The sequence below is a fragment of the Ammodytes marinus genome (assembly GCF_949987685.1).
Source record: "Ammodytes marinus genome assembly, chromosome: 13".
In the NCBI taxonomy this organism is placed as follows: domain Eukaryota; kingdom Metazoa; phylum Chordata; class Actinopteri; order Uranoscopiformes; family Ammodytidae; genus Ammodytes; species Ammodytes marinus.
This window is the reverse complement of record NC_137217.1, coordinates 27,344,290-27,357,955: the sequence shown is the minus strand read 5'-3', so window position 1 is coordinate 27,357,955 and position 13,666 is coordinate 27,344,290. Positions and strand designations below refer to the sequence as shown.

At 37.8% G+C, this 13,666-nt stretch overlaps 1 protein-coding gene across 1 annotated transcript; it reads left to right on the top strand.

The window, feature by feature from the left end:
• Positions 1-7,662: 7,662 nt before the first annotated feature.
• LOC307259698 (cysteine-rich venom protein) lies at positions 7,663-13,225 on the top strand (the record flags this gene model as incomplete). The annotated part of the gene is made up of 8 exons (XM_080039643.1): positions 7,663-7,722; positions 10,638-10,641; positions 10,984-11,087; positions 11,883-11,973; positions 12,336-12,478; positions 12,685-12,773; positions 12,866-12,948; positions 13,089-13,225. 8 exons carry the CDS (start codon positions 7,663-7,665, stop codon positions 13,223-13,225), a joined length of 711 nt encoding a protein of 236 aa, XP_079895769.1.
• Between the last annotated feature and the right edge of the window lie 441 nt (positions 13,226-13,666).

Sequence of the window (13,666 nt, the reverse complement as noted above, 5' to 3'; positions counted from 1 at the left end):
TTGTTGTTATCTGACTGGATATAGCAATAGTACAATACAGTAGTACAATGCTATCGTCAAAGAGGTGTGTGTGTGTGTGTGTTTCTGTCTGCACTTCAAACCTAACAGTGGACTTCGGCGTTGTAACACATCCATATTTTATAGTTTTTTTGTCTTTATAAATTAATAGAAATTGAGGTCCACACCTTGTTAATGTAGGCCGATAGTCCACGGATAGTGCAGGAATGTGTGTGTGTGTGTGTGTGTGTGTGTGATTCTCCGTAATGTGCACTCCTCTGTAGTGACTATGCATATTTAATATGTCCGGGTCAGAACCCCCTATGGCTCTGCATCTATTATTTACGCCGGTTGGTATGAGAGGGACCACCACACTGGAGTAACACTCGACTTTCTGTTACATAAACTGTGATTTCGCCCACAACAACAGCTACTACTACTAGAGCAAAAACATCAACCAGACTATTCTTGCTGGAGGCGAATACAAAGTCTGACATCAGCGAATAACTTTTCCTCACTGTCTGTCTAAAGCATGAACTCTGTACAATGCTTAACATCTATGGAGAGAAAGAAGCTACATGACTGTGTTGTTCTCAAGCTGTCTGTGTACAGAATTTGATGGTTGAAATATGTTTCAGCAATTCAGACTTTAAGGTCATTTCAAGCAGCTAAGATCACTATATAAAAATGACCAATGGATTACATATAGCAACTCTTTGTGAAATGGATCGAGAATTACAACCCAAATATGCAGTTCCTCATAGCTCTATGGAGTGTTAGCAACTTCTGGATAATTGTTTGGGTTTCGGGGCACACAACGTTTAGCAAAGAATATTGGACAAATAAAGGTGATAATATGTCAGTGATGTGTTTACAGCTTGTTCCTACTTTTCCCAAATTGGCAAAAACTTCATCAGTCATTGCAGATTTAAAGTGAAACTGTATTTGACACAGGGAAAAGCATGATGGTTGAGTTGTTGTTTCAAGCTGTATTGTTGCATAGACGTAGACATGCACATGTGACACACTGAACCTTGTGTCTGCAAAGAGACACAAGGGTTGGAATGGATCCTGGTGGGTGAAATGGTCAGAGCATGTGAGAAACATTGGCTTGAAAAGAATGGTAATAAACTTTTTTGTATTTGTGAAACTATCTTTCCATATAAATGACCAACATATTTTCTTGAGGTTTGAAGGTTCACTATTGATCTTGATATAAAAAAGGTGCAGAATAAGGGTCTTTTACAACAGTGATTCTATTAACAGGCCTTGGCATCAGTTTCTCAAGGGTGTTGAGAAAGCAGCGGAGAAAAAAAGTTCTGTCTACACAGCACAGCTGTTGTATCCAAAATATTAAGATATTTCTTAGCCATGCAAGCAGCGTCTGTCTGTCAAATCACAACCTTGGTCCAATATGAAATATCTCGACAACTGCTGGATGAATTGCCTTTAAAATGTGTTCAGCCGTTGGTCATGCCCCAGTAAATTTACCCACATAACTTTGGTAATCCTACCAAAATTCCTCTATCAGGTCAACAGGTCAAAATGATAATATTTCCAATATGTTGGTCTTAGACCAAATACGTCCTAAACGAATGACATTCTGAGCCTTAGCTGTGTTCTGTTTGGTTTTAATTAACATATTTTAGCATGCCAACATGCTTAACTAAGATGGAGAACATGCTATGTCTTACGGCCTCCACACACATCCTGCGTCTACCTCTGGAGCGTGTCGCCTTACCTTACTGCTGCGTCTCTCTGACTTTTCTCGGACACACATGGAACGTCTCAGCAGCAGCTGCTGCTGCAGCGCTGCTTCTAAAAGCCCTGTCTTTCAACATAGAGTTTTCATAGATAATTCCCATTAAAAATGAAGTTATTTCCTGTCATTTATGATGCATATGATTTATATTGAGTCTAATATTGAGTCTGGACAGTAATCCGTGCGCCCCATTGCCTTTTTCTTTTTCTTGTTGGAAGTCTTATTTTGAAAGGGACACACCAGGAAATGGTGAAACTACAGCGAAAGCTGCCGGTATGAAGTCAATATGACTCGCAGCAGAGTATTTCTCTATCAGTTAAAGCAGAGAGACCCGAGAGAGACGCGCGGCTCTCAGAAAAAAAATAGGCGAGCCTCCTGAGGTAAAGGGGAGCGTCGCTGCAGACGTGCCTCCGACGCGCATCAGCAGTGCGCCTGAGGTTGGATGTGTGCCCGCTATAGGTTGATTACACGGTCAGTGACAAAAAGTCAGACGCAGACGCGAGGTAGACGCGCAGTAGAGGTAGGATATGTGTGGAGGCCGTTATGCATGCTAAACATGCTGGCACTGCGTGTTAACATGCTCGTTAACATTTAGCTAAAGAAATTATGTTATAAATTTGCTTTCATATAAAATTAAGCAACTTTTTAGTTTGAGAGAATTGTGAAAATGTTTTTTTCAAACAAAGCCCTATATGTCAAAATTAAATCCTTCAAATAATTATTTTAGAATATAATTTTCTGACAAAGGCATATATAATCATTTCCATCTTGACTGTGGTGAACACCTGCAAAGTATGAATTCACTCAATGGACGGAACTAAATGCAGTAAAAATAAATGTCCATTGACAAGCTGAGAAGAAAGCGCAGCTGAATAACACGAGAGACAAAGGATGACTTTTGATGAGTTGCCCATAATTACTGGTGAAGAGCTCCACGTTCTGTGATTAGGCTTGCCGGCCTTAACACAACGTGATCATGACATTGGGCTCTTCTCAAAGTCATTTTTAGCCTGATAGGGGATTCAATTTGCGGTGGATGTAGCTGCCATTTCAAGGAGAACCTTCATTGTGTCGCTAGACGTTGGTACAAAACCTAACTGCAGGCTGCAAATTAATGATATGTCTCTTTCAAAAGATGGAGATTTCCTGCCTCTGTTTGCTGTCACACCAGGAGCCCCATTAGACTTGAATCAGTCTTCCTGAAAGCGGAAACTCGTATCTAGATCTGGGCGATGTGGATCTGATTTTGGAAGGGCGTTTTTTTCAACATTAAGACCACTTTCACTTGAAAAAAAAGTTCAACGTTGAAAGGGAAAAAGGGTCGTTCTGCTAAAATCTTATCTTTGAAACACCCATGGAGGGACCTGAGGTTGGAATTAAGGAACAAAAGAAAGGGAAGTTCTTGACATTGGGTGGATGCCTGCCTGGCTGGTTTTCAAGGCCTTTAAACTTAATGGAATAGAACAGATGCCAACAATGCTGAAGCCGTGCTGACTGGCGCTGAAGTTCTGAAGGACACCAGCAGTGTGATTTCTAACATGCTTTGGACAATATCTTCAAACATGCCAAAAAAGTGAATTTCCTTTTTATGGCCCGTTTTTCACAGATTTGCCTCGAGGGGCATATTTTGGTAAGATGACATTCACATGATGTCATCTTCAAATCTTACACATCAATAGGTTTGTTGTTAAGGTCCGAATAATGCACTTTTGATGTTCTGTAACTTATGGGGGAACTTGACCTTACTGCTACCAACGGCCACGAAGGGGGCGCTGCTGATTATACAGTATGTTGTATTATGTTTTCCCACTGAAGAACTGAAATGGGACGAATAATGTGAGACGAGTATAAAGACAGGCAGTCAAGCGTAGTGTTTGTGCAAGCATTGGTCTTACATGAGTGGCTGAGAACTCAGACGGGCAGTTGGGTGGAACAAAACAAGGGGAACTCAGGGAGGCTAAATAAGTCTCCTAATTCTGCTCTCAAATAATTACATTGTTCAATCACAGCCTCTATTATATTCAAGGCTTCATACAAAGAGCACAGTTGTTATTATGTCCAGAGTTTGACGTCAGCTGATTCTACGGCTCCTCTGTGACTAGAGATGTAACAGTGCCCCCCAGTGTTTAGCATGGGAAGTAAAAGTTAGTCCAAAGGTAAAGAGCATACCATGTTTTTCATTGTGACCTGTTTTGTTATCGTGCGAGGGAGATTGTGTATTTTTTTTCCCCATGTGTCTCTTGCTCTTTGTATAATTAGATGTATGCATAAGGATGTCCTGTAGGTTATTATTTCTTTACTTAAATATTAAAATCTAATTTTTAGTATTGCTCTGCGTGCAGTGCTTATATCCCATTTAAATGTCCTACTCTTTACAGGGTGCTTGTTCAGCAGTACATTAACGTTCATAATGTATGTTTGTGCTTACTAAAGAGAAAATGGAATAAAAAATAGATAATAAATAAATGAAGGCATGTATTTGGGGAAATATAAAATCCTACCATAAAATCTCTCGCAGATAAAACTGTGATTTATTCTAATGATTAAGGTCAAGTGCTGAATTAGACATGGCCTGTGTCTTAAATCACTCCATACTTTCTCCCTAGTGCTCTACATTTGCTGTCCTTCACTTTGTTTGAGTGCGTACATTTCAATGTAAACTGTTTGTACTATAGCGTTCCCACTTGAAAACATAGTTTTCATAGCAAATACACTACTTTTTCCATGCTGTTTGCAATGTGGAATAAATGTGAAAATGACTGTTTGGTGGAGCTAATAGTAAAAACACAATTTCATAAAGATAGACAGTATGCCTGCATTCAACATTCATTGTACTAGAATATACAGAGTAAATGAATGAGAAATAGTTTTTTGGAAAAAGCTTCAGTCAATGGCATTCTTTGCTAAAATATGAAAACCATGACGACCAACATTAGCGCATTAGCACTAGCACAATGGATCTTTTGCACAATTATGATAAACGTAGGAAGGCGCAATTAAGAGTTAACCTATAATATAAGTGTGAAAACATTTACCAGTTCAACGTTTGATTATTTTTAACCTGTTCCCTGTATGGACTCTTCTTGGGCAGTGTGTGCATACATTCTTTAGTCTCTCCAATGGTCAGACACTGGATTAAAGCAACACAGGTGAACAGATTTCCATCAAAAGTCTTCAACCCTTTCTCAAATAATTTCCACTGAGCCTTGTTGCTGCATTAGGCTGTCAGTGTTCTGCCTGGGTGACCATCTCTAGCTGCACTCAGCTCTGTCTGGCATTGTGTTCTATAATAGTGCCTATTACTTTAAATGGTGTGCCTTCACTCTTACCTAACAAGGAAAGATGTTTCCTTCCCAAGAAAAACCTTACCTGAATGTATATAAAGCCATTGGTACATAAGGCACTACACCCATGATATCCATCATCAACATTGACAGTAATGACTGTGGTTTGCATTTTGTATTGTCCTGCTATAGTTTACAGTTTATATGGTGCTGCGTTTAGACACATGGTAGCTTTATCTTGCGACTTAACGCTCCAGGATCCTCCAGGACTTCTTTAAATGCCACAATGAGGTTCACTTATGGCCTTATTAAAATATCTCAGCTGCTATTGAAAAGACTGCCATGCAATTTTGTGCATTATTTTCATTACATTGCGACATACAAAAAAGTGCATTCACACTCAAAAGGAACAAATGCAAACAAACAACTACAACTTGTTAGAAAGGTGTGTTACGAGTGCTTCTTGAAACTTGGATATCGAAGTATTGAATATGAGTGAAACTCTATTGTCAAAAAAGGGTTGTGTGTGTGTGTGTGTGTGTGTGTGTGTGTGTGTGTGTGTGTGTGTGTACAGTATATAAGAAAACTGGCAAAAGGGCACTTTTTTCTAGTCCTGATGCAGTCATCAGGTCAAACTTGTATGGCAAAATATCTGCAAAACAAACACCAACAGCTTCAACTTAAACATGCTATACATCTGAGTATCGTCATAATTTTTGCATTGTCATCGTGAGCACACGTCAGCCTGCTTATTGATGTTTGCATATCTAAAAGCCGTACAGTCCCACAGAGCTGCCAGAATCCCTGTAAAGACCTAGCCTTGTTTTTTTCCTTTAAAATGGTTGATTAACCCAAGGTCAAGCCAAAAAATTAACAGGTGGGAAAAATCAGCAAATATCTGTTTTTTCTGCTGTAGCGATAATGGTACATGTATTCCCTGTAAGGTTTAAAGCAGGTGTAATCATAGTCTAGCCTCCAGGATACTTTACAATGGGACAAAAACTATATAAAAGTTTTTCAAAGCAATCTTTAAAAAACAAGTAAACAAGACTCATGCATATATTGCAACTAAATCTTATCTTTACCACGTACCCATTACACTGCCTGAGAAATGACACAATAATGCATTACGCGAAGGGCTGATAGCAGCATAATGCTTATTGTGTATTACGACATATAATCAAGATTCAACCAGAGAGGAATGTAGTTTGTTCTGAACATGATATGCAGATATCATTGTGTGTAGTTCACACACAGTTTCTTAGTGTCAGAGAACCAAGTGGTTTCTATGAAAACAGCTCCCTGCGTCACTCTTGGAAACTGGGGTAATGAGAGCAGTGATAGTGAACCAAAGCGGTAAAGTTGTGGGTTGAAAACCCCAAAACAATGAGCTGAAAGAAGATGCTAAAATGATGTGTAGGGCAAAGTTGAACTACAGGGTCGGATGATAATTATCTGTGATTGGATGCACTGTTGATACAAAAATATCAATTAGTGCAGCTTCAATGACCTCATTTCCTGCAAAGAAAATCCCAGAAATGACTCAAATAACAATTTTAGTTTTTTTTAAGCAGAATAAAACTAAAACTTTTTGTTAAGCAGAATAAAACTAAAAAAATACCATGTAATAATTTGAATTCAAATGATCCATTTTGTTTAATCAGTCATATATTTCAAATAACCATCCAAAACTATTATCAAGTCTTACATTTCATGTTTTGATTACATAACATTAACAGGATATGTTTTCTAATTGTTCTTCAATTCTGCGATTGTGCTGCTATTTCTGGGACAATCGTTCTACATCTGTCTGCGCCTGCTTTATCTAAGAAAACAGTCAGCAGACACACAGACAGGATGTTCACTACGACACAGACATACATAAGACACATTTCATTTAACATTTTCATCCCTACTCCAACTTGTTTGCTGGACCCACGTGTTGCTTTTGAGCCTAAGCAAGCATTGGGTGCGTCTGCAGCCTAAATGAGCTGCAGAAATTTAATCCATTTACATACAGCCCCATATAACTATATCTTGTAATCTCCAAACATTCCATTCCTTCTGTTTACCTTGACCACAGCAAGCTTTCTATTATATGCTGTGTAAACTTGATCTAATACATCAGGTTGTCACTACACCCTAAGGCCTAACAATTCCTTGTTTACTCTCTGTCAGTTGCGGAGTTTTGAAGAAAAAAAGCCTCTTCATTGCAACATGATAGACTTGTTTCTTGTCAGGTTCCCATTGTGTGAAACCCTGGAGAGGGAATGTGTTATATCTAAGGCCATAGTGGGCATATATAAAAGGAGGGAGAGGAGAGTGCCACTTTACCTCCACCTCATGAAGACCCACCAAGCAGGTATGCCTCTCTCTATTTTCCTCAACATAGTTTTAAAAAGGTTATTCTGTTGATGATATGCATGATTAAAGTAAGAAAAATAAACTAGAACATAACAAGAAAATATAACGTAGTCACTTGAACAGCAACATGATCGTTATGTTTATTATTTTTCTATTATATTGGTATTTCCAAATATAACATACATTTTTTTTTTCAGTTTTACTTTGTTTTTTAATCCTCACTGTCCGTAGATATCATCCTTATGAACAAGGGAAATGTTCTCATTCCTGATTTGCCTCTTGGCAGTGCAGCAGGTGCACTCTGCCTGCATTGCGGTGAGTCGAAGTGTAACGTTTTTGAAGTAGCCTATGATAGAATGTTGTAATGCATTGTGTGTTTTTCATAGGTGGGAATGTTTACTTAAGTATAGGTTTTGAGTACAGTTTTGACGTTCTAATACAGCACTGGAGTGTTTTGATTTTGTGAGATTAATAGGTTTTTATACTTAATCATTGTGTATTTTACCGTTACTTAAAGCGGCTACGAGTAACATTTAAGTATCTTTTAAACAGCCTCATGTTTCCTCTGATAATCATAAATTACCTTTAACAGCAAACGAGACCATCAGTGCAAAGAAAGACGTTTTTAAATAGTTTTTATTACTGCTTTTGGTCTGGTCACACACCCAGTCCGATTTTCGGCAAACTACTAGGCTAAAATAAAACATCAGGGTTACTTGGTCCCTCCTCTTAGGCTACCTTGATTTGTGTTATGAAAAGTGCTATACATGTGCAATACATATAGTCCAGGCAAAATAGCGTTTTTCATAGAATAAATTGTAAAATAATTTTTTTCAGCTCAGATCATTTCTATGAGGTGTCCAGAACAACATACTAAAAGTCCTAAGAAATCCTAGTTGAGGAAATATGTTTAATTCTCATTCTCTCATCAATCCGAGATGTGTGCCAATAAGGCGAGACACCAATACATCCAAATAGGGCAATTTTTTTCCTTTAGTCCTATCAAAATAAAACTTTACACAATGAAAGTATCCATGACAATTAAAACATTTTGTATTTCAAGTTTCTTTGAAAATTAATTTGAATATGCAAATGAGCTATACACTAATCGTACATGCCCAAAATAAACCCAAATAGGCTTAATTTTTTCCTTTACTCCTACCACAATTAAACTTTACATAGTAAAATTATAATTGAAAAGTAACTTTTTTTGTTTCTTTTTAAATGAATTTGAATATGCACATGAGCTCCACACTTATTCAATATCCAATCATCGTACTGCCAATGGGTGATGGCGATGCTGCTTTTAGACTGGCCTCTAACCTGAAAAACTGCCTGGTTTACCTGCCAGGGGTATAACAGGTGCCTCTCATGAATTAGATTACCCCTCCCCTAGCTAGTGTAATTTTTTACTTTTTTCAGTGCCATTCCCTTTCCTATGTCAAATAGACGAGATTATCCATGCCTGAAATGGCATGGATAAAGAGGAGATTGTCACACACCGTGGGACCAAGTAACTCCTTTGTCTACTTTATGCACCATACAGTGCTGCTTGAAAGTATGTGATCAGGTGGGCCAAATTGAGTGATACAATGGACCAAAAAATACAAACATTTTTAATTATCATGGATACTTTCAGTGTATAAAGTTTAATTTTGATAGGACTAAAGGAAACAAATTGCCCTATTTGGATGTATTGGTGTCTCGCCTTATTGGCACACATCTCGGATTGATGAGAATTAAACATATTTCCTCAACTAGGATTTAGGACTTTTAGTATGTTGTGCTGAAAAAAATAATTTTACAATTTATTCTATTTTTGGCCCCAAAATGCCTTACTTTGCCTGGCCTAATAGGCTCGTTCATTACACAGAATAATAAAAGCATTTTTATTGGCGGATGAGCCATTTGTTGCAAACCTAATTTTCAAACTAAATTACCAAAAACAATATACAAAACGACCCAAAGATCTTCTGAATTTACTTGAGTGAGATTGAAGGGTTAATATGTTTGATGCATGTGCGCTCACCGGCCGGCGGGGACACAATTCTTATCAGCGGTAACTTGGCACGCTATCAACACACACCTCGGAAGAGAAGGTGCGAGGGGGGGGGGGGGACTCGCCTCCCGCTTTGAATGCACAGTGCACGTCAAAGCATAACGTTAATGCGCGTTCAGAAAGAGGAAGTCACGACACTCATGTCTGTTTTCAAAAAAAGAAATTGAAAATGAAAGTCCCGCAAAACAAATGTTATTTTGGGGATTAATTTCTCCGCGTGAGAAATTTGAGGTGTGGCGTGTGAGAGTGTGAACTGGTTGATTTGCGTGCGTCTCACGGCCAAAGAGTGAGACTTGGCAGCTATGTATTGCGCCCTTCTCAGTTCACACTCGCACGCCTGGCAGGAGCTAGAAAACAGCTTTGCGACAGCGGGCGTCGTAAAAATACTACCGCTTTTGTCCAAAGGGGACGCCAACGTGCCATGTTACTCGTAGTGGCTTTAACTGAGCCTTAATTAGCTCAAAAATAAACAGATGAACGTCCACTTTGGGAAATTACATTTTGTGAAATTAAACCTCAAAACTTCATTTTCAGGGATCAAAGAAACCCACGGATAGCTTTGTAGTATTGATTTAGATATCAGACTTCTATATTCCCAGTAAAATGAAAATCAAACAATTCCAAAGACAAATTCCAAAGATTGTAGCCAGCACTACAGTAAGAGCTAAAAGCACAGCGAACCAATTAGTTCTTATTTTCTTTAAATAAAAAAAGTAAAGTAAGATCATTCTTAATTAGTCCCACAACGGGAAAATGATACAGCGTTACCGCAGCAAAAGGGAAAGTGCAACAGCAGAGTGAACAAACAATACGATAAGTAAGAAACGTCTATATACAAAATAACATCAACGTTAAATAAACAATATTAAAATAAGTTAACAGACATATTACAACAATATAAGAAAATGAACAGACAGCAGGATATAAGGAAAAAGTAGAGAAAACAATGCACAGTTTAGTGTACACTGAGCATTGGTATTGCACAGATAGTTTGAATTAGGCAAGTCAAAATGTCATTGCTTTTGCTTTTGATACTGTATTCACATCATGTTACAACTACCAATAAAAAGTAAAGGACTTGTCTAAATGTATTTCTCCTGATTTACTGATTAAACTTCCATTTCTTCTCATTTTCATATGCACTTCTCTGCCTCCCATGGTGTGTCCACAGGAAGGTAAGCACATTGTGTTGAACTTTACACAGAGGTATTTTATTTTCTCTGACAGCACGCTGATAAATCTCCCAGTAAGGTTAAGGGATTTAGCACAATCGCCTTCTATTTGTTCTTTTCTTATGTATAGCCATTTCAGAGTAATTAAACCAGGATATGTGTGAGTCATGCGAGTGTGGATATTAAGCCAGCAGAGTAAATATCACCCTTTATTGTGTCTTTAATCTGGTGTTTACCCATTAGTTTGATGTGTGTGTGTGTGTGTGTGTGTGTGTGTGTGTGTGTGTGTGTGTGTGTGTGTGTGTGTGTGTGTGTGTGTGTGTGTGCGTGTGTGTGTGTGTGTAGCAGACATTTGCACAGAAAATACAGCAGTTCAGACTGAGATCGTTGATGTACATAATGCCTTCAGGAGAGCGGTGGAGCCCAGTGCTTCTGACATGCTGAAAATGGTCAGTCCTGCTTTTTTCTATTCACACACTAATAGGTGGCACGGATAATATTTGCTCTTCTCACAGCATTTGTTTTTCCTGGCTAATGGAGGAAATACAAAGACAATAAAACAATAAACTGGGCGAGGCCTTCTGCACAGGGCCTTAACATCATAAAAGTATTAGACAGCTTTTCAAAATCAGGGTTGTATAGTCTGCTGATTAAGAGCTGACTCAGCCTTAATTGTCATGACAGAGTGAACTTCCTGTAATAGTTAAAGTAGGTCAAAAGTATACAAATATGGACGTTACAAATAATGAAAATAAATGCCATTTAAAATATGAACATTTATTGACATAGATAAATATGATCACATGATGTAACACATATTTTTTTTCAATGTTATTATTATTTCATTGTAATCAACTTATTCCAGTCTTTTCAATGAAGGGAGCCAAGACTGAACACTACAAATGCATTGCACACAATTTAAAATTTGTCACAAAGGAGAAAAAATAGGATTTATTTCCTTTTTCCCCAAAACTATTTAGATGTGTGAAGGTTTAGCAGGTGTGTGCACAAAAAAAAGTGAAAAAGAAAATGTCTGTCTTTATTGAAATTCAGCTTTGGCCTGAAAGGCGTAATGCCACTTTAATTACAACCTTTTCATAGATTAAAGCTTCAAATGGAAAAAAAATTCAAATAAAAAATTATCCAGTTTTCATATAACCTTTATCGCAGGAGAGGATGGGTCTTTTCTTACAAACTTTGAAATGAAAATTCTTGATTTGATATTTTTTCTTTTTCTTTTCCAGTCTTACAGTGAGGATGTGGCTGTCAGTGCTAAGGCTTGGATTGACAAATGTAACCTGGAGCATGGAGCACCCAGCACCCGCATGATCAATGGTACATTTCTCTTTCCTTTATTCCCCCTCTCTCTCTCTTCTTTGTTGCCCTTTTTACCTTGCTCCACATATGCCATCACCTTAAATAATACCTCAGAGAAAAGGGATCCCTGTGAACTGACTGCCCTATTGATTGATCATGAGAGTCACTGTGAACACTATCTTATATCCAGTCTTAATGCCTTATTTTAATAAAAACTAATTACAGATTGGGATATGTTATCATGTGAAAGATATCATCAATAGGCCTTTTGATGAACGCTGTTGTATCTGAATAGCTTAATCTCCCAAGACATGCAAATATTAACAATGTATTTCTCAGACGTTAATCAGCCCTGTCATGTGTTTGTCACCATCGAGCAGGATATGAATTAGGAGAGAATCTGTTCTATTCTTCCGAGCCTTTCTCATGGACGAAGGTCATCGATGCCTGGCACAGTGAGGTGGAACGCTACCAGTATCCCAATATCTCCACCAACGGCCTGCATATTGGTCACTACACACAGGTAACACAGCCATGCCTTGACAACGATCATTTTTCAAGGAAAACACAATCTATGTTGCAATGGTAGAAACAGGTCACACAATAATGTTTATGCTTTACTATTGGATAGTCACTTTTTTCAAATTAAAATTGCTATAATCAAATTTCGTTCAAAACTATTTTGGAGATGAGAGTGGCACTGATATGAATGACTTTTTTTTGTGTCAGGTGATATGGAACAGCTCCTACAAAATTGGATGTGCATCAACAAAGTGCCCTAACGGCATCTACTTCTACGGCTGCCATTATTTCCGAGCGTACGTAACCCTCATTCACCCCCTGTACAAAAAAAAACATGACTTTGTTTTACATGTGATTTACATGTCTGACCTTCTTATTTCTTCAACAGAGGAAACTTCCGGGGATATCCACCTTATAAGCTTGGGGACGCGTGTGCTTCCTGTCCCAATAACTGTGAAGACGGACTCTGCAGTATGTACTATTATTTTTTAAATGCATGTAGATTGTTGTAAAGCAGATATGATTCATACTACCAGGAATGTTGTATACAGTGGTAGCTAATAAATTAATGAGATATCCTTTTCCTTTTTCTATTTTTTTTTTCATTTCAGCCAACCCCTGTCCTTACATTAACCGATACATCAACTGTCCCATGTTGAAAGCCACGTCCGGATGCAGCAACTGGCTGGTGTCGAGCTGGTGTCCTGCTGCATGCAAATGTAACACTGAGATCATCCCAATATACTAAATATATCACCACTGAGTCTGCAACATGTTCTTTGACAGTGTTCTGACTATTGAAATATTGGTTGATTCTCTGTCAATGTTGAATTAAGCTATTGTAACTATACTGGTATAATACATTTCATATAAGCTAATAACAATATACCTACAATGTGTCTGGAAAAATCTGTTTTAAACTGACTTAAGTGTTAAGGACTACATCAAAAGCAAATGTTGTGTTCTTTACTTTCGTTAACAGTTTAACTTCTAAATGATTTTATTTGCAGCAACTTGATGTCATTTGGCTTGACATGAGCCATCATGATTTATTTTTTATATTACTGTTGGTGTACAATTACACATGTTTTATAAGTTATTCTTTCATTATAACTGAAAGAATAAAAGGTCTCACTTTACATATATGAAGGGTACAAAGTCACTTTATTTTCTACTTGTCTTATGGTAA